The 21,444-nt window shown below is 43.5% G+C and overlaps 1 protein-coding gene across 2 annotated transcripts; it reads left to right on the top strand.

Annotated features, from left to right (window-relative positions):
* Positions 1 to 4,604: 4,604 nt before the first annotated feature.
* Positions 4,605 to 20,939, top strand: LOC117355660 (gastrula zinc finger protein XlCGF26.1-like). 2 transcript variants are annotated; one of them, XR_004538427.1, is made up of 5 exons: positions 4,605 to 4,668; positions 4,878 to 4,998; positions 10,209 to 10,328; positions 18,582 to 20,789; positions 20,883 to 20,939. XR_004538427.1 is itself a non-coding variant. In XM_033934558.1 (4 exons), the coding sequence occupies exon 4, from the start codon at positions 18,854 to 18,856 to the stop codon at positions 20,327 to 20,329; it is 1,476 nt and encodes a 491-aa protein (XP_033790449.1). In that variant the 5' UTR covers positions 4,605 to 4,668; positions 4,878 to 4,998; positions 10,209 to 10,328; positions 18,582 to 18,853; the 3' UTR covers positions 20,330 to 20,935. The 2 variants fall into 2 exon arrangements, 1 of the variants encoding a protein (XP_033790449.1); XM_033934558.1 differs by having other exon boundaries at positions 18,582 to 20,935.
* Positions 20,940 to 21,444: the final 505 nt, after the last annotated feature.

The following is a 21,444-nucleotide window of genomic DNA, read 5'->3' on the forward strand; positions in this document are numbered from 1 at the left end:
TTACCGTCAGGAAATGCTTCTCGGTGCTCTGGAAACTCCGCACCATAAAAAAATACTTTGATGACAACTCATTCCGACTGTTAGTACAATCTTCCATTCTCAGCATCCTCGATTATTGCAATATCATTTATCTAGGCTCCATGAAGAAAACCACCAGGAGACTAAAACTGATTCAGAACCCTGCTGTCCGCCTTATATTTGGCCTAAACAAATGGGAACATATCACCCTTTTCTACCATAAACTGCACTGGCTGCCATTTGAATCCAGAGTACTGTTCAAGTTCGCATGCCTCAGCTTCAAAACGGTGTTTGGTCTATCCCCAAGCTACCTCATCCCCCACTTTAAATTAAATCACAACAATAAGAACTCTCGCAGAATTCATCTATTCGCCTTCCCCTCCCTAAAACTATGCCCTCTTAAACGATTCGTTGACAAAACCTTCTCCTTCCAGGCGGCCAAAATAAACTCATGGCTTGCCCAAATTATACTTGACGCCCCCACTTACCTGGACTTCAGAAAAAAACTCAAAACTCACTTATTCCACAGACAGAATCCCTAACACTCCCTCTCGCGACTTCTACTCCCTTCAATACACTTGAACCCCTACCTTCCCCCCCTAGGTTCCCTCCAAACCTATTAACTTCCCGGACACTCATGTATATTCCATGTACTATATTCCCAGTATATTCCTTGTATTTTCCTTGTACCATACTCCTTTTATTCTCCTTGTATATTTCTTGTATATTCCTACTGATGGTATTTTATATCGACTTCATCTTGTTAAATTCCTGTTAACTTCAACGACATGTACATTCCAAAAAATTGTAAATTCCAACGTTATTTTCATGTGTAATCTTATTAACTGCTGTGAACCGCCTAGAACTCTCTGGGTATGGCGGTATACAAAATAAAGTTATTATTATTATTATTTTTCCCCAGAATTCATTAATATGATGTATGAAACATATTTGATCACCAGCAGCCGCATGGAACCATTGGGAGTCGCTTTGATGCTGGTGCCAGGGGTCACACCCCCTAAGAGTGCAAGCCTACCCCAAAAGGGCCATGTGCACGAGATGGGGTTCAGTTGGATAAGGACTGGGATGAGGAAGATTTTGTAAATATGCCTTTACTCTCCCAGTCTGCGTCCTGTATAGCAGGAGATTCTGTAGGGGGGCTGGATCCGGATCAGGTAGAGGGCCCTAGATCTCAGAGAGGACCCAACGGTGCACACACTATTTAAGCCCTCAGCACTTTTGAGGATAATTATGGAGTCTCTCCAAGAATCCCAATATGGATTCAGAAAGCAACACAGCACAGAACTCCTTATCATCACCCTAATCACCAAAGTAAAGCAATTACTAAGAATCGGCCATCGAGCAATACAACTCCAGTTTGATATTTCTGCTACCTTTGACTCGGTAGACCATCATTTCCTCATAACCAAACTATCTGAAATCAGAATTACAGGAGCTGTGTTAGACTGGTTCACAAAATAGAGAGTACACGGTTAAAAAGATGGGAGTATTCTCCAACCCCTGGAAAGCATTCTGCGGAGTTCCGCAAGGCTCCCCATTATCCCCCATCCTTTTCAACCTTTTTATGAGCTCACTTGGAAACATTAAATTAGAAGACGAAACCTTACTATTCTACGCAGACGACATTCTTCTCCTCATCCCTAGTACAACCAAACATAGACAAGAAAATTTCAAACAACTTAAACTAAATGCCAACAAAACCAAAGCCATCTGTTTCCACACCGCTCAGCAGAATGCTCGGCAAGCATTAATTTTCAATCTGGTACCACCCTCGCAAGTAGAGAAATCCTCAAAAGTACTTGGCATCATTCTGGATGACACACTCACAATAGGTCCTCAAATCTCCAGCCTCCGGAAAAAGACCATCTTCACTATGCGCCAACTAAGACTTATTAAGCCATACTTCCGCCAACATCATTTTGCTCTGATTGTCCAGCTGATGGTACTACCCCCAGCTGGACTACTACAGCTCAGCTGGAGATCAACTCCTCACTAGTTCACAAACTGCAGCTCATTCAGAACACAGCTTGTCAGACTTATCTTCAATCTAAAGAAATATGATTCGATCTCAGCCTACCTCAAACAATTACGTACACTGGCTACCAATTTCATCGTGAATATTACAGGAGTTTGTTCCACTCCATACTTACATTCATAGGGGTCAAAACATGTAATAACCTGCCAGAAAAGAAACTAAACATATAACATTCTGGAAAAAAACTGAAAACCTTCCTCTTTGACAGCTGAACCTACTTGACTTCTCAGAAATTAATCTTTCCACCTCTTTCGCTAGATGAGCTCCTAGACAACTATGATTTCTTGCCCCCTCCCCTCCTTTTCAAGGCCCCTTTTAGTCCCTCCTCCTGATCCCCTTTCAACCCCTCTCTGAATGTCGCCTAGAGCCTGAATAGGTATGTGCGACACATAAATAGAAGATTAGATTAGAGTTTTCTCAGACAATGCATTGGCCTATGTCAATCGACAAGAGGGCACCAAGAGTGCCTCTTTTTGGAAGCTCAAATGTTGTTTCAGTGGGTAGAGACCCACCTCAAGGTGCTTTTGGCAGCACTTGTAGGAGGAGTGGACAATTTGCAAGTTAATTTTCTCAGTTGGAAGACTCTGGATCCCAGAGAATAGGAGCTGTCTCTCGAGGTGTTCAGCTGCATTGTGAGCTGGTATGGTTGCCCGACATTTGATTTGATGGCATTGGCGACCAATAAGAAGGCTGCTCGATTCTTCAGTCGAAGATACAAGTCAGGAAGCAAATGCTTGGATGCCCTGATTCAGCTGTGGCCAACAGCAGAACTCCTATATGTGTTCCCTCCATTGCCCATGATAGTAAGAGTCCTAAGGAGAATAATGTTGCACACAGGGCTGGTAGTTTTGGGCGCCAGACTGGCCAAGATGGCCATGGTATGCAGCTCACATCCGTCTATAGAAGGACTGAGGCCTCAGACTTCTGAGTCTCCAGAGATTGCTCATGTAGGACCCTGAAGGATCCAAAACTTTTTGATCTTACGGCACGGCTCTTGAGCACGTAGTCTTGAAGCGCAGAGGCTGCTCAGATGTGGTAATTGCCTCCCTCTTCAGAACCAAGAAAGTCAACCTTGGCCACCTTTGAAAGCCTGGAAGTGCTTCCAGGTCTGGTATTGCGCACAGAGACGTTACGACCCAGTCATAGCCCCAATCTCCATATTGTTAGCATTCCTGCAAGAAGGGCTAGAAAAAGGCATGGCGGTCAGCTCCTTAAAAGTTCAGGTAGTGGGTATTTCATGTTTCCAACCCAAGGTTTATAAAAACACCCTGGCGGTACATCCACATGTGTCTAGATTCCTGAAAGGAGCATTACGTTTGCATCCTTCAGTAAGACAGCCTTTATCTATGTGGAGTCTTAACCTGGTCCTCACAATTAACCTGGTCCTCACAATCAAGACAGTGTTTTTAATAACGATCACTTCGGCTCGACGTGTGTCTAAACTCTAGGCGTTGTCATGCAGAGAACCCTTTCTCAGAATTTCCGAGTCAGAAGTAGTTATGTGTACATTTCCATCTTCCTTGCCTAAGATGTTCTCATCCTTTCACATCAACCAGGAAGTCCGGTTGCTTGCCTTCACATCCTCGGGGTCCAACAAGGTACTGAGATTGCTGGATGTTCGCGGGGTACCACTATTATGTGGAGATAGCAAATGAGTTCCACCTGTCCAATCAGCTCTTTGTGCCTGGCAGGTGCTGCCCAAAAAGACCACCCAGCTTCCAATGCGGCCATTTCCAGATGGCCATTTCTTCTGTCTATATCAGAAGTGGGAAGTGTCCGCCCTTATTTTTTTTCCACCAGAGGTGTGGCTTCCTCTTGAGCAGAGTCTAAAATGGTGTCACCTGAACAAATTTGCAGAGCGGTGACATGGTCCTCCCTTTACACTTTCACAAAGTTTTATAGGGCAGATATAGCAGCCGGGTTGGATTCCGTATTCGAATCATCCATATTTTCAGCAGCTCATCTGCCCTGCTCTGGATTCCGGGGACTGCTCTGATACGTCCCGAAGGCTCAGGAATGATATGTCTGTTGCACTAGAAGGAATAATTAAGTATTTACCTCAATTAATTTTCTTTCTAGTAGACAGGCACATCTTTCCTGAGGCCTGCCCTGTCAGCTGTTCTTTAGCCTTCTTTCTGCCTGAGCCATGCCAGTATGACCTGATATCTCATTTCTTTCCTTTATCCAGTAAGGATATGGATGGGGAAACTTACTACTACTTTAATGTACCCAGGGAATACCCCCTTTATTTCAAAACGGTTAGTACAGGTTGCATTCTGGTAGGTGACTTGTTTATTTTTATGTGTTGTAATAGGTTCATGTGTTTTCAGTTTCAGTCATTATATATTCTTATGATATGAGCAGAACAGACATGTCTCTCGGGGAGTATCCCCATACCCCTCCCTCTTATGTTTTCTCTCTAGGGCTGACCATCTGCTTTGATACGAACTGGGGAGTTGGAGGACAGCCCAGAGAGATGGGAGGTGGAGCGAAGAAAATGCTAATGATGCTCCCTACACAAATTCTCGCAGGAATAGATTGGCTACCTGGAGATTCAGAAATGATGTGCCTGAACTAGAAAGAAGATTATTGAGGTAAGTACTTAATCTTCTGATTTAGCGGCACTCTTTCTCCACTACTTAGCAATTCTCTGAAATATAACCTTGTTCTAGGACTGTGTCTTATTTGATCCTAGATTATATACACTCGTCAAACTTTCCCAAGCACCAGCACTGGAAAGTTGTTTGATGGATGTGATTCAGAAGATGCTGAGAGTGCTTTCTGTTTTGTATTTCAAATGCAGGTCACTTTTGAGGACATCGCAGTTTCTTTCTCCCAAGAGGAGTGGGGATATTTAAATGAAGAGCAGAAGGAACTTTACAGGGAGGTGATAAAGGAGACTTATCAAACCCTGATCTCATTGGGTAAGGGATAATTTTTATATAGCTGTATTGAGACATCCTTATAAAGCTGAAAAGCAAATGGGGAAAGAAGAACAACAACAATAAAATCACACAGCAAAAAAATATACAGTATAATAATGCTCAAAAATAATGTTATGTAGAACCAGCGCTGCCCGATTCGCCAAAGGCCTGCATGTTTCCCCCTTCTCTCTAGCGTTCTCCAGCTTCCTCCCTGGCCTCCCGGTCTCACCTTTAAAGCTAATTACAGTAGCCTGCAGAGGATCGACAGTAGGTAAAATGATTTTATTTTCAATATACATTACATTAGTGATTTCTATTCCGCCATTACCTTGTGGTTCAAGGCGGATTACATAAGGAGTTATTTGGACATTTAGGAATACATAAGGAGTTATGGAGTGGAGCGGGTTGCTATTGGGGATTGAGATGATTCTTCCTGTGTTAGTTTGTCTTTAAGGATTTCTTGAATAGCAAGGTTTTAATTTCTTTTCTGAAGGTTTTGTAGTCTGGGGTCGTGATCAGTAAATTGGAGAATTGCTGCTTGAGTGGCCAGGAGACCAGAGGGCCGCCGCATGAGTGGATTACTGGGCATGATGAACATAATAATTGCCACTGCTGAGTCAGACCATCATGCCTAGCAGTCCGCTCACGCAGCGGCCCTCTGGTCTAAGACCAGCACCCTAACTGAGACTAGCCCTACCAGCGCACGTTCTTGTGCAGCAGAAACTTGTCTAACTTTGCCTTGAATCCTTGGAGGATGTTTTCCCCTATAACAGCCTCTGTAAGAGCGTTCCAGCTTTCTACCACTCTCTGGGTGAAGAAGAACTTCCTTACGTTTATACGGAATCTATCCCCTTTCAACTTTAGAAAGTGCCCTCTTGTTCTCCCTACCTTGGAGAGGGTGAACAACCTGTCCTTATCTACTAAGTCTATCCCCTTCAGTACCTTGAATGTTTCGATCATGTCCCCTCTCAATCTCCTCTGTTCGAGGGAGAAGAGGCCCAGTTTCTCTAATCTTTCGCTGTATGGCAGCTCCTCCAGCCCCTTAACCATCTTAGTCGCTCTTCTCTGGACCCAGCAGCGGCAATTCTTATGTTCTTACATTTTTTTTTCGTTTGACGTTTCTGATTGGAGGGTGCGTGAATGGAGTGTGGGTTCTCCTATGTCTGGTTGTGGTTGTTTGGATTAGTCGGTTGTTCAAGTAGGCTGGGCAGTCTCCGTTTATGGTCTTAAATAGCTGACAGTAGAATTTGAATAGTATTCTTTCTTGTATTGGGAGCCAGTGTGAATCGAGGTAAGCCGCTGTGATGTGGTCATGTTTCCTCAGTGAGTAGATAAGTCTCAGAGCTGTATTTTGTACTGTTTGTAGTTGTTTTATCATGGTTGCGGGGCAGGGGAGACAGAGGATGTTGCAGTAGTCTAGAAGACCCAGGACTAGGGACTGGACCATGAGCTGGAATTGTTTTCTGTTGAAGAATTTTCGAACTTGCCTTAGGTTTCTCATGACTGCGAATGATTTCTGTATTGTTTTGTTGATTTGTGGCCTCTGTCTATCAGCATTCCTAGAAGTTAGAGTAGGTTGAATGGTGTATGTGATTGAGTTTATTACTAGGTTTGTTATGGTTGGGGTTTTGTTATTTTTGAGGAGGATGAATTTTGTTTTGTCAGGATTCAGTTTCAGTTTGTGCTCTTTCATCCATGTTGCTACTGTTTCTAGTGGTCTATGTAGTGTGTCTTGTCATGAAGGGCGCTGGTTGATCAAAAGGAAGGAGAATGGTGATGTTGTCTGCATAGCTATAGGAGGGTAGGCCTAATTTGTCTAGGCAGGTGCCGAGGGATGCTTGTGTACCTTACCTGTGATTCCTATTGAATCTAGTATTAGTAGTAGGATGTCGTGGTCTAGTTGTATAATCAGCATTTTTCTGCCTGTGCTGAGGTGTTGTCTAGCTGTATCCAGGAGGGATCCCAGTAGTGTCTCTGTGCTGAAATTGGTTCTGAAACCAGACTTTGTAGTGTGGAGTAAGTTGTGGTTTTCTAGGTAGTTAGTGAGGAGTTTAGCTATGTGGCCTTCCATTAGCTTGACATAAAGTGGTATTGAGGCTATGGGTCTGTAGTTGGATGGTTGATCTGTTGCTCCTTTGGGGTCTTTGCATAATGAAACTCCAATCTTGGGCCCTCTCTGTACAAATGAAGCTGAATGAGTCCAAAACAAAACCAATCTGGCTTGGCCCAAAATTAGATCAGTTACCCACGCTCATTCCACTACCTTCTGGTCCCACACTGCAGATTGAATTCTCAAGTAAAGAGTCATTATTGACTCTACATTTTCCTTTAATGATCATCTCAACTCTCTGGTAAAAAAATGTTTTTTAGGTTCAAACACAACACCAGGACACCCCAAAGGTGCACAGTACAAATAATGATGCATCATATACAATAATAGAACAATGTACAATAGAAGAGTAACATCAACCAAACTCCCCCCCCCCTTCTTACTCTACATAGGGTGAGTGAGATTAATGAGGGCGGAAAGACACTCCAAGACCCTGGACTCTTATGAGCCCCGAAGATGCCACACCACCCCCTCACCCCACCTAAGCCCACTTATCCTATCCTTGACTAATTGCCAGAACCTTTCAATACCCCACATTTCCCCTCCCCTCCCCTCCCCCCAATGGTACTCTCCACCTCGCCCCACCAGTACTCACCAATACTCTCCCAACCCGACTAACTAAACACCTAAATTAGGACACCCATCTTAAGACCGCACTGCGGCCCTTGGGATGCAAGACTTGCAGATAAGGCTCCCAGATATTCAAGAACAACATTTTTCGCTTCCTAGCCCCTCCAGCATCTCGTGCCTCCCAGATGACCAACTGATGCAATTGGTTCCGCCAATGCCAATAAGTCGGAGGGTCCGGAACCGTCAAGCACTGAAGAATACATTTAGAAACATAGAACATGATGGCAGAAAATGGCCATGGCCCATCTAGTCTGCCCACACTAATGGCCCACCCTCTAACTACCTCCATGAAGAGATCCCACATGCCAATCCCATCTTTTTTTAAAATCTGGCACGCTGCTGGCCTCAATTACCTGTTGTGGAAGATTATTCCAGCGGTCAACCACCTTTTCGGTGCTCTGTCGAGGGATCCCACATAGTGTTTTACTTGATGACATACGAACTGTGCTCCCCAGGTCTCCCCCACCTTTGCTAGCAAATCTGCACATATCAACAGCTCCCCATCATCCCCCAAAATATGTTCTAAACTTGTAACTCCTTTCGCTCCCCAGGACAATTACTTTCTGGATTCCTGTCCTGGTGGAAAGGCCGGGTTACCCCGCAAGGGCAAGAGATCAGTGACTGTCGGATCCCCTCCCAAGGCATGCACAAGCCAATCCCAGGCCACTTGCAATGCGCTAAATAACACACTGGATTGGATAGAAGGAGGACTATGTAGTAACGCGAACACATCATAGGGAGCAAAAAACTCACGTTCCATCAAAAGAGGGGTGTAATTGCTGGTCATATTCACCCAATCTCCCAAATGACGAAGCAAACATGCATAATTATAAATTCGCACATCCGGTAATCCTAATCCCCCCATGCCAATTCCCCAGCAACTGAGACATATGCAATTTCGGTTTCTTGGCCGCCCAACAAAAATGAGTAACCCCTTTATAAAGAATGCATAAATCTTTCTTCAGGGAGCATAACGGCAGAGTCTGCAGAACATACAGCCATTTGGGAAAGATGAACATCTTAACCAAACAAATGCGCCCCATCAGAGAAAGGGGCAATGCCCTCCATGTTTCCAGCAAGAGCTCCATCTGTTGTTGAAGCTTATCCACATTAAGACGACACAAACGGGGAACCTGCATGGTCATCAAAGTCCCCAGTACACAAACTGCACCGACGCCCAAGTCAACGGAAACCCATTCCCCCATAGGGCCTAAACCGCCGCAGAGAGTCTTTACATGTTGAGGAAAGTGAGATCCTGTTTCCGCCAACAACATTTTGCTGTCCTTGTACAATCGATCATTCTTTCCAGACTGGACTATTGTAATTCCATCTATCTAAGTCTAACCAAGAAGAATCTTCAAAGAATTTAGCGGATCCAGAACACTGCGGCTAGGTTGATCTTTGCAAAAAGCAAATTCGATCATGTTTCCCCGCTTCTGTCAAAACTTCACTGGCTTCCAGTGATTTCTAGGATTCACTTTAAATGGACCTGCCTAATTTTCAAGATCCTATATGGCAATCTTCCTCCCCTAATCCCACTATCCTGGAATTCTTCGACGAGACCTGACACTACCAGATCCACCCACATACTCAAACTATCTTTCCCCTCGTTAAAAGGCGTCATGTATGCAGGTAAATTAGGGAAATCCCTTTTCTTCAAATTCACTGAGCTTTGGAATAACCTCCCTGCCCCGCTGCAGAACCTAGGCTCATTCCAATTATTCCGAAAGCATCTGAAAACCTGGCTTTTTTCCCAAAATGTAAAGCTATCTATTTAAAATGTAACACTAGCTATCCTCTTCATAACCTCAAATTTCTTATTATGTCTTTCCCTCATTTATTGAATTACCTGTAAACCGTGCCAAGCTCTATCGTTATGGAGATGATGCGGTATACAAACTTAAGGTTTAGTTTAGTTTTAGGATCGGGGTGACGATGATTTTGCTGAGGTCTTGCTGGAAAAGGCCGTCTTTTCAAGGTTTGTATACATTTTAAGAGGAGGGTGTGGAATAAAGGAACTGAAGGTTTTTAACAGGTATGGTGGGCAGTGGTTGAGGTCACAGGCTGCGTTGCTGTATTTTTTATAGAGTTTGTTAAGGTCTGACCATTGTATAGTGGAGAAGTGGAACCAGGTTCTGTCTGCTGCAACTGATTCTTTTTCTGTGGGGGGGGGCAATGTGATCTCTTCTAGGTGAGTAGGGGTTCCAGAGAATGTAGTCCTGGCAGTTGTGTTTTTGAAGTATTCAGCTAAAAGAGTAGCTGAGAGTGGAGGGGTGTCGTTATTGGCCAGGTAGGGTTTAGTGTCTGTGAGTTCTTTTAGTAATGGGAATAGTTTTTTTAGTGTCTTGGGAATCTCTGCCTATTTGTTTTTGGTGAAATTCTTTAGGCTGGAAATTGTGTTAAGTCTTGAATTTCAGGGAATCCAACACTATATACTTTTGGGAGACCTAATGCGGTTTTCTTTCCCCAGGAACAGGCTCTCCTCCCGTCACTCCTGATATTATATCCCACATTGAACGGGGCGAAGAGCCATACATCAGGGAAGAGCCAGGATCAGAGGAAAGAGAACCTGGGAGAAGCAGCTGCTCAGGTGAGTGTAGTAATAAGACGGACGGGGGTAAAACTGCTGAGATGAAGGGGGGAGTTGTTCCAAACTTGGCTCGTCTTTATCTGAGCATGCGAGAGATACTCGGATCTTTATATGAGGGGCAAAGATCCATTTTATGTGAAGATATGTCCTTTATTTTTATCCCTTCACAGTGACCTCCTACTTCTAGTACAGAAAATTGAACAAGGATCGTCTTCCCCCAAATTCCCATCAGCGCTTAGTCACACATTTAACATATAGTTGCAGGCTCTTTGTGGAAGTTTCTCCCATATTGGCATCCAAATTTTTTCAATGTTCTCCATGTTCTTGGAGATCCCATTTTTTTTTTATCCAGCTGTTCCATTTTATCAGCTAGTAAACCTCATTTCTCCAAAGTGTAATTGAGGGCGACTGTAGCTGTCTCCAATTCTTTAATATAAACTTCTGGGCCAGTACATTGTCTTTATACAGATGGGTATTAGTTCCTTTTCTGGTGCCCAGAGACCAATGTAATATCTGCTTGTAAAGGTAACCTCTTCATCAAAACCACATAGAAATAGGTCAATAGAAACATGATGGCAGATAAAGGCCAAATGGCCCATCCAGTCTGCCCATCCATAGTAACCATTATCTCTTTGCCTCTCCAAGAGATTCTACGTGCCTATCCCAGGCCCTCTTGAATTCAGACACAGTCTCTGTCTCCACCACTCTTCTGGGAGACTGTTCCACGCATCTAACACCCTTTCCGTAAAAAAGTATTTCCTCAGATTACTCCAGAGCCTATCGCCTCTTAACTTCATCCTATGCCCTTTCATCCCAGAGCTTCCTTTCAAATGAAAGAGAATTGACTCATAAGTATTTACAGCACGCAAGTATTTAAATGTCTCTATCATATCTCCCCTCTCCTGCCTTTCCTCCAAAGTATACAGATTGAGACCTTTAAGTCCGTCCCCATACGCCTTATCACGAAGACCACGCACCATTTTAGTAGCCTTCCTCTGGACCGACTCCATCCTTTTTATATCTTTTTGAAGGTGTGGCCTCCAGAATTGTACACAATATTCTAAATGAGGTCTCACCAAAGTCTTATACAGGGGCATCAATACCTCCTTTTTCTTACTGGCCATGCCTCTCCCTATGCAACCTAGCATCCTTCTAGCTTTTGCTTTCACCCTTGAACTGTATGTGTAAACGGATAGGGAGCCAATGAAGTGACTCGAAGAGAGGGGTAAGGACAGGATTACAGTTGGAAAGGCAGGTATAAGGTTGCATGGGCAAACACCAATGTACTTAAAGCAAGCACTGTCAGTGTTTGTGCCTAACAGGAATTTTAAGATCGATAAATGCAGTGTTACAGGTTGAGAAGTATGGAATCAGTTGCCAGGCAGTTTACGTTTGTGGAAAATGTACTGATCAATTTTGTAAAATGCTTAAAACACATTTATTTGTACAGGCTTCCTTTGTTTAATAATTGAAGACTTATTAAAAAAAAAAAAAGTATTACCTCAATTTTACTATTTGAAATTTAACTTTGTGGGTTATTTTTAATTGCTGATTATAGAATAGTATCTGCTGTTATCTGCTATGCGCAAATTTTATGTACACGATTTTTAACTCGCCTTGGTAGTAGGCAGGAGATAAACTTTTAAAATAAATAAATACAGTCAAACTTTGGTTTGCGAGTAGTGCAGTTTGTGAGTGTTTTGCAAGACGAGCAAAACACTCTTGCAAATTGTGCCTTGCGACGTCACCGACACGAATGGTCGGCTAAGGTGGGTGCTCCGCAAACCCCGGCGATAATTTAGCATTTTCCCGGCATTTTCGCTGCGTGTTTTACACCCGAAGTACTTATTTTGGAACCTGTGAGCAACGAGCGATCCCTTACTGAGCTTGATGGCGGGACAGCCGAAAAAAACTTTGCAGGACTACTCTTTTCTCCCGCATGACGGGGGCAGGCTTAAAATGGCGGCTGCGGAGACAGGAAGTGCAGCGGGGCCTATGGAGGTAATCTCTGTTGCGGCTGGAGAGGAGGGGAGGCCCTCGGCAGTGGAGACTTTGGCAGAATTAAAGTTAATGCTTCAGGACATTCATACTGATATCAAATCTGTTCGTACTGAATTATCGACCCTGGCAACAGACCTGAGAGGTGAGATTGCGGAGCTGGGTCATAGGGTGGCTGAGACGGAGGAGGGATTAGAACAACATCAAGAGCATTTGCTGGACTTGGATACTAAAACGAAGGATTTACAGGCGCACCAAACCTTTGTGCTTGATAAGTTGGAGGACTTGGAGAATCGTGGAAGGCGCTCTAACTTGCGGATTCGAGGTGTGCCTGAGCTGGCGGAATATGTTAATAGTGAGAGAGTGGTGCAGCAGGTGGCTAGCATGCTATTGTCAACAGATACGGTGGTCATGGCTCCTGATGAGATTCATTTGGAACGTGCACATAGAGCATTGATGGCGCCAAGGGGGAACAAACCCCGTGACATAATAGCTTGCTTTGTGGACTTTAAAACTAAAGAGGCGGTCATGCGAGCAGCTCGGGCACAGCCTAATTTGAAATTGGACTCTTTCGACATTGAGATATATCAAGATTTGGCGGCTGTGACATTGAGACGTCGAGCGGAGTTGCGTCCAGTACTTCGCTATCTGAAGGAGCGATCTATTAAATATCGTTGGCAATATCCTTTTGCGTTATTGTTCTATTTAGAAGGAAGATTACGCACAGTGCGCTCATTGGAGGATGCAGCTCAAATTTTCCCTTCGGTTCAATTCACTGGAGAGATATCATCATCCAGTAGTCGGCTGGGACAGGCTCCTGTGTTGGGTGAACGTCCCCAGCGACCCCGTTGGCAAAGGGTCGCCCGGATGGGGGGTCGTCTTACGAGAAATTCGCCGGGGGAAGCGGCCAGTTTGGTTGCTGGACCCTGATATTATAACCTGGAGATATGTGTGGGATTTGGTTTTTTTCAGGGGCTCTGTGTATCCAAAATAAGAGGGGTTACTGGGGAGAGTATTTATGTTCTGTTTGGTCGGTTGGGCTGCTGGGAAGGGGTGTGGTTGGGGGGTTATATGGGGTTTTCCCAGGTGTATTGGGTAGGTGGGGATGTGATTTTATTTGGGGAACCTCCTTTTGGGATATGATTGGGGATTGTGTTGTTGCTGGATTGCTATGCTTTTGAGGAAGGGGGTGTTTTGGGAGGGATTTGGATGTGAATGCTTGGGAATGTTGGGAATTTTGGGTTTTATATGAGTGGGGTTTGCGGTAGTTCTTTCTTCTTCCTTGGACCTAGGTCTTTCAGTTGGGGATAGGCCTGGGTATGGAGTTTGGGGGGGTGGAGGGATGGGAGGAGAAGGGGATGGGTTTGGGGTGGGAAGGGATTGTTGGCTGTTGTTTTGTTTTATGGTGGCAGCTGTGGAGTGGGGAGACCTCTGGGGCTAGTGGAGGTGGAGTTCTTTGGCGTTATAAGCAGCTATGGATGTTAATTCGATTGGATGTCTGTTCCAGAGTTTAGACTTCTCACGTTGAATGTGCGAGGCCTAAATACAGCGTATAAGCGACGGCATTTATTTAGGGAGGCTCGAAGATTGAGACCTCAGGTTCTTTTTTTGCAAGAGACGCATCTCCGTTCACGTCATGAACATTTATTGCATAATCCTTTTTTTTCAGGAATTTATTTAGCTTCTAATAAGGCTGATAAGAAAAGTAAGGGGGTGGGGATCTTGATTGCGAGTACGGTTCACACAGTGTGCAAGCGGGTCATTCGGGATGGGGAAGGTCGTTATCTAATTTTGGTAGCTCAAATGGATGGAGACTGGTATACATTGGTCAATGTCTACGCTCCCAATGAACATCAAAGTCGCTTTTTTAGTAGGCTAGAGGCTCGAATTCAGACTTGTGTGGAAGGAACGTTAGTGATGGGGGGGGATTTTAATCTCACTTTGGATCCTTTGGTTGATAATTCTGCCCCTGGTGTGCGTTATGGAAAGATGGAGAGGAAGAGTTTACGATCTCTTTTGTGTCACTGGGATTTATGTGATTTCTGGCGGAAAGCGAATCCCACGGTGAGGGATTATACTTATTTTTCTTCAGTACATAATACGGCCTCTAGGATAGATTTGTGGCTGGGTGAAGAGGGCTTAGTGTCGCGTTTGAGGCGATGTTCTATAGAATCAAGTACATTATCTGATCACTCGCCAGTGCTTTTAATTTTGGAGCGGAGTGGAGAAAGGCGCTCACGTCCGCCTTGGCGTTTTCCTGCTGGGCTTTTGCTAAATCCTGTGAATGTTGAATGGCTGGGCAAGGCTATGATGGAATATTTAGAGTTTAATGATCTGGATGGGATTTCACCGGGGTTATTGTGGGAAGCTTTTAAAGCAGTAATTAGGGGTCAGGTGATAGGTTTGACTGTACGAGAGCGTAGAGTGAAGACGAGTGTGGAATGCTCGCTTCGAGGGGAGATTCAGGTGTTGGAGAGGAGGGAGAAACGTGTGGAATTAACGTCTCAGGAACGAGAGAGGTTGCAGGCATTGCGAATTCAACTTAGGGCGTTGGAATTAGAGGAGATACGGAGTGCTTTGCAAGCGGTCCAGCAAACCTTTTTTGAATTTGGCAATAAATCCAGTCGCATTTTGGCCCATAAACTTAAAAAAAAGGTTTATCGTAATTTTATCCCCGCTATAAGAACTGGTGAGGGTCGTCGGGTTACAGGCTCTATGGACATTGGATATGAGTTTAGGGATTATTATGCCTCTCTCTATGGCCAGGCTGCTGATGTGTCGGTAGGTGAGATTGAGGGATTTCTGGATAAGGTGCAGCTGCCGTCTCTGAATGGTGGAGAGGCCTGTCAGCTTTCCTTACCTATCACCCTTGATGAAGTTCGGGAGGCGATTGAGGCTTTGCCGGTGGGTTCTTCACCGGGATTGGATGGTTTTACAAATGTTTTTTATAAGAGGTTTCAGGGAATTGTTGCCCCAGTACTGGTTCGGGTCTTTAATGCTTTTGAAGAGGAATCTATTTTACCGGCTTCTTGGCGTTTGGCAGCTGTGACATTGTTATTAAAACCAAATAAGGATAGTGAGGATTGTGGTTCTTATCGGCCTATATCATTATTGAATTCTGATTATAAAATCTTTACAAAAATTTTGGCGCAGCGATTACAGCGTGTGATACCGACTTTGATAAAGGTGGAACAGGCAGGCTTTATTTGTAAACGCCAAGTGTTTGATAATATTAAAACTTCCCTCCACTTGATTTGGCATGCAACTCGTTATAATGTTCCAACGATACTGCTTTCTTTGGACGCTGAGAAAGCTTTTGATCGGGTGGCTTGGGGTTTTCTGTTTGGTGTTATGTGTAAGTTAGGGTTTGATGAAAAGTTTCTTTTTTGGCTTCGATTGTTATATAGGGCTCCATTAGCTAGCTTTAAGATCAATGGGTTTTTTACGGACCCTATAGAATTGGGTCGGGGAACAAGGCAGGGTTGCCCTTTATCGCCCTTGCTGTTTGCTTTGGCAATGGAACCTTTTGCATGTTTGATACGGCAGCATGGCCATATTCAGGGGTTGGTAGTGGATGACCAGTCTTATAAGATTTTGCTGTTTGCGGATGATGTTCTTTTGTTTTTGCGGAATCCTATGGATTCCTTACCGTATTTGATTCAGGCTTTGGATGATTATGGGCGGGTTTCTGGATTTCGGGTAAATATGGATAAGTCTGAAATTCTTAATGTTAATCTCTCATCTGTTCAGGTTCAGTTGCTTCAGGATCAATATGCTTTTCGCTGGGCGAAGAAATCTCTTAAATATTTGGGAGTGCAATTGACAGCTTGCCCAGATTCGTTATTTGCGGTTAATTTCCCTCCATTGCAGCAACGACTCTTTCAAGATTTGGATAAATGGGAAGGTATGACTATTGGGTGGATGGGTCGTATAGCAGCTGTTAAGATGATGTTGCTTCCGAAGCTTTTATTTTTATTTATGGCTTTACCAATTGAGATACCGATGGGGTATTTTCGCTTATTGAATCGTAAAGTGTTTGCTTACATTTGGAAACGTAAACCTCCACGGGTACGGAGAGCTCTTTTATATCAGCGTAAACAGCAGGGAGGGATGGGAGTCCCTAATTTCCGCCTTTACTATCAAGCGGCTTTATTACAAGCAGTTGCTGCATGGATTGGCTATGAAGACCGTCTTTGGATGTATTTGGAACAGGCTTGTTTGCCTGATATATCGCTGTGGAGGCTTCCGTGGGCTCCAATTTCCATCTTAAGGGCACATTTGAAAATAGATAACCCTTTTTTGAGAGTAATTTTAAATACTTGGTATCAGTTAAGGCGAAAGATGTTTCCGGAGCGTAGACATTTTTCCTTGTCTCCCATAAGCCTACTGGAGGGTTTTGTTCCAGGGGGTTTGGACCCTATTCGGTATAGGTGGGTTCGAGCAGGATTGCGTACTGTTTGTCAAATTTGGCAGGATGGTGCTTTGCTTCCTTTTGCACAACTACAGGATGAGTATGGGCTTAGTCACACTGATGTGTTACCGTACGCGCAATTAAGCACCTTTCTATATAAACAGGCATATTGGGACTTGCTCTTGGGGGATACAAAATTAGAAGTTGCTTTGCAGAAAGGGATTGGGAGGGGAGGGATTTCTTATTTATATCGGGCTCTATTATTGAGGGAGGATCCGGAGGATAGTTATCGTTCTATTTGGGAGAGGGAAATTGGAAGAGTTTTGGATGATAAGGAGTGGGGGTTATGCTATCGAAGTCTTTTTTCTTTGCCTCTCACTTCTTTACTTTTGGAAAATGGGTATAAACTTTACTATCGTTGGTATCTGACACCAGTAAAATTAGTCTCTTTTGGGGTCTCTCTTTCAGATCTCTGTTGGAGGGGTTGTGGGCAGGTAGGTTCTTTTAGGCATATTTGGTGGTCCTGCCCTGAGGCTCGGGACTATTGGAATATGGTGGGGCAGATATTGGTTCAAATTGTAGGGAAGCATATTCCGTTGTTGCTGGAGTGTTGCTTACTCAATTTGCCTTTTCTGGGGTTTTCTTCCAGGGAACATCGTTTGGCTGTTTTTGTGCTCACCTTAGCAAGGGTGGCTTTAGCGGGTTGTTGGCGTTCCGCTAAGGTTCCTGAGCGAGAATATTTGCTTAATCGTTTGGATACGATTCAGTTAATGTGTAAATTGACTGCTATGCGGCGGATGCGCATGGAGCCTTATAGGACTGTATGGTCTGGTTATGTTGCTTGGAGGTCTTCCTCACTCCACATGAGCCTGGTATTAGATTAGGAGGGAAGGGGGTAGGGGTGGGGTGGGGGGTGGAGGGGATGTATTGAGGTTTGGATTGTTTTACCATATGATGAATAATATGTCTGCTATATTTAGCTAAAGAATTTTTGTTTTGATGAGGAGTTCTGACATTTGGATTTGTGTATTTTCTGATGATATGTTGGTGTTTTCTTTTGTATTTTATATTTTCAAAACCAATAAAAATTTATTTCAAATTGTGCCTTGCAAACCAAGCGTTGACTCAATTTGCGAGCCCCTCCGAGAACCGGCATCGCCTGCCCGCCCAAACCCTTACCGCGATCTGGCACCGGCACGCAGCACCAACCCACAGGACGTGCCGGTTCCAGAAGAGCCTGCCGCTTGCTGCTGATATCTGCTGGGCTGGGCCTTGAGCATCTGCGCATGCTCAAGGCCTTCTGGCTTTCGCACTCTCTTGAGGTTCTAATGAGATTCTCGGAGAGAGCGGGAACCAGAAGACTTTGAGCATGTGCAGATGCTCAAGGCCCAGTCCAGCAGAGATCAGCGGCAAGCTGTTCCGGCACGTCCTGTGGGTAAGGGTTTGGGTGGGCGGGCAATGCCGGTTCTTGGGGGTGGGGTGGAAGCGCGCCAGTGGCCTCGGGGGTGGGGCCTTTTTGGGATGTGGGGTGGAAGCGAGCAGCGCTGCTGGCCTTGTGGGGGGAGGGATGTGGAATGAATCAAGCAAGTTTCCCTTACTTTCTCTGGTGAAACTCGCTTTGATATACGAGCACTTTGATTTACGAGCATCCTTCTGGAATGAATTATGCTCGCAAACCAAGGTTCCACTGTAAATGGTTTGCAATTAAGAAACAGACCAATTCTTAAGCCACATATAGAAACTCCCCAGTGTAAGATAACCCGTCCTCCTTATTATACACACGTAACATCTTAGAACCCGCCACTGTCTTCTAGCACATGATACCTTTTGTTTATATCCAAAAGATCATTGGATCACACACGAAAAGAAGAGAGAAAAGAAGCAAGGAGAAGATTCTGTAGAAATAGAACAAGTCCAGAGACAATCGGAAAATGTCTGTGAGAATGTTTCCCAGGGAACTGAAAGGATTAACACACAGAACCATAACCAGGAATCAAAGAAGCAGGCAGACCCTACAGGAGACTCAAGGGATGGACACCTACAAGAGAGACCCTTCCAAATTAATAATAGTGATAAAGTGACTTCTGAAGTCCACCATGGCAAGAGGAATGGAAAAATGCACCACAAAGAACTTGCATGTATTGTAGATAAGATGAACTTTAGCTTAATTTTTCCTAAAAGTAATAAGAGCTTCCCCTTCTCTTCAGAACTTGAAATGCACAAAAGCAATCATAAAAATGAGAAACCATTTACATTCACTCAGTGTAAAAAAAGCTTCACTCAACTTTCACTTCTAAAAATTCACCAACACACCCCCACAGCGGTCAAACCATTTACCTGTACTGAGTGTGATAAAAGCTTCACTCGTCTTTCAACTCTAAAAACTCATCAGAAGATTCACACAGGAGAAAAACCATTTATATGTTCTGAGTGTAATAAAAGCTTCAATCAGCTTTCCCATCTAAAAAGACACAAAATGATCCACTCAGGGCACAAACCATATACATGTACTGAGTGTAATAAAAGCTTTACTCAGATTTCAAGCCTAAAAGTTCATCAGAAGATCCACATGGGAGACAGACCATTTAGATGTACTGAGTGTAATAAAAGCTTCACTCAACTTTCAGATCTAAACAGTCATCAAAGGATCCACACTGGAGAGAAACCATATACCTGTTCTGAGTGTAATAGAAGCTTTACTCGGCTTTCACATCTAAAAATTCACCAGATGATCAACACAGGAGACAAACCATTTACCTGTACTGAGTGTAATAAAAGCTTTTCTCTGCTTTCCCATCTAAAAAGATACAAAATGATCCACTCAGGGCACAAACCATTTAACTGTACTGAATGCAATAAAAACTTCACTCGTATTTCAAGCCTAAAAACTCACCAGAGGATGCACACTGGAGAGAAACCATATACCTGTTCTAATTGTAATAAAAGCTTTACTCAGCTTTCACATGTAAAAATTCACCAGAGGATCCACACAGGAGATAAACCATTTACCTGTACTGAGTGTAATAAAAGTTTCACCAATATATCAAGTTTAAAAGTTCACCAAAAGATTCATAAAGAGTACAAACCATATACTTGTACTGAATGCAATAAAAACTTCACTCGTATTTCAAGCCTAAAAACTCACCAGAGGATTCACCCAGGAGAGAAACCATATACCTGTTCTGAATGTAATAAAAGCTTTACTCAGCTTTCACATCTAAACATTCACCAGAGGATCCACACAGGAGACAAACCATTTACCTGTACTGAGTGTAATAAAAGCTTCACCCATATATCAAGTTTAAAATTTCACCAAAAGATTCATAAAGAGTACACACCATTTACATGCACTGAGTGTAATAAAAACTTCATTCTGCTTTCAACTCTAAAAGCTCACCAGAAGATTCACACAGGAGGGAAAGCATTTCTATGTACTGAATGTAATAAAAGCTTCACACGGCCTTCACATCTAAAAATTCACCATCGGATCCACACAGGAGTCAAACCATTTACATGTTCTGAGTGTAATAAAAGCTTTACTCGGGTTTCACATCTAATAAGACACCAAATGATCCACACAGGGTACAAATAATTTACATATTCTGAGTGTAAGAAAGCTTCATTCAGCTTTCACATCTAAAAAGTCACAAAATGATCCATACAGTAGATAAACCATTTATATGTATTGAGTGTAATAAAAACTTTATTTGGCTTGCAAGTCTAAAAATATGCCCATCAGCTCTACTTGGGAGACAGACTATTTACATGTGCTGAGTGTAATAAAAGCTTCATGCACCATTCGGAGCTAAAAATTCTTGGATGCCAACAAAGATGGACATGTGAATGTGCTGCTCCTCCTATCCAGGCACTCTTACCGATTTTTTTTTTCCCCAGCTCTACTGTAATTATTTTGACTGAATTTGAACACATTCTGCTTGAAAATGTCTTCAGGAAAACAATTCCATTTGGATTTTCAACCTAAGAGGCAAAAACACGACCCTCCCACACCCTCGAATATCCCCCTTCCTAAGGAAATATCAGAGAAAGGGGAGGTAATGAATCAACCGAAGTTCATTACTTCATTGCTTCAAAGCACTACACGGACTTGCCCCCTAAATATATAACTGACCTTTTTGTCTTCTCAGCCAACAGACACAAGAGAAGCTCACATTCCAACTTCGTTTCCCCCCCAGTGAGAGGTTGTAAACTGAAAAAACACCATGAACATCTTCTCTCGCACCAAGCAGCATCATGGAGTAAAGACCTAGAACAATTGCTTTCGCCCACTACTCATGAGGAATTTAGGAAACGTCTGAAAACACACCTGTTCCTAAAGTATCTAGACAACTGATCCTCTCTTCTCTCTCCTCTCTATAGCGATTAACTTGTTCTATTGATCACTCTCTCCTCAAAAATGGATTTCCTGTCCTATTAACCCTCTTTCTTCCTCCCCTCTTAAAGTCAATCAATTTGTACCTTTGCTTAATCTTTGTAAACCGCATATAACTTCACGGTATTGCGGTATATAAGCTGTTATTATTATTATTATTACTGATTGGCTGGAGAAAATTTCTGTTAAGCTAACTGAAGTTAAAGAGGAAGTGGCAGGACTGTCTAGTCAGCTCCAAATCTCTAATGCTAGATTAGATCAAATAGAGAAAAGGGTGGAAGCTATGGAGGCAGTCCTGAATCAAACTGACAAAAGAC

The sequence above is a fragment of the Geotrypetes seraphini genome, chromosome 2 (assembly GCF_902459505.1).
Source record: "Geotrypetes seraphini chromosome 2, aGeoSer1.1, whole genome shotgun sequence".
In the NCBI taxonomy this organism is placed as follows: Eukaryota; Metazoa; Chordata; class Amphibia; order Gymnophiona; family Dermophiidae; genus Geotrypetes; species Geotrypetes seraphini.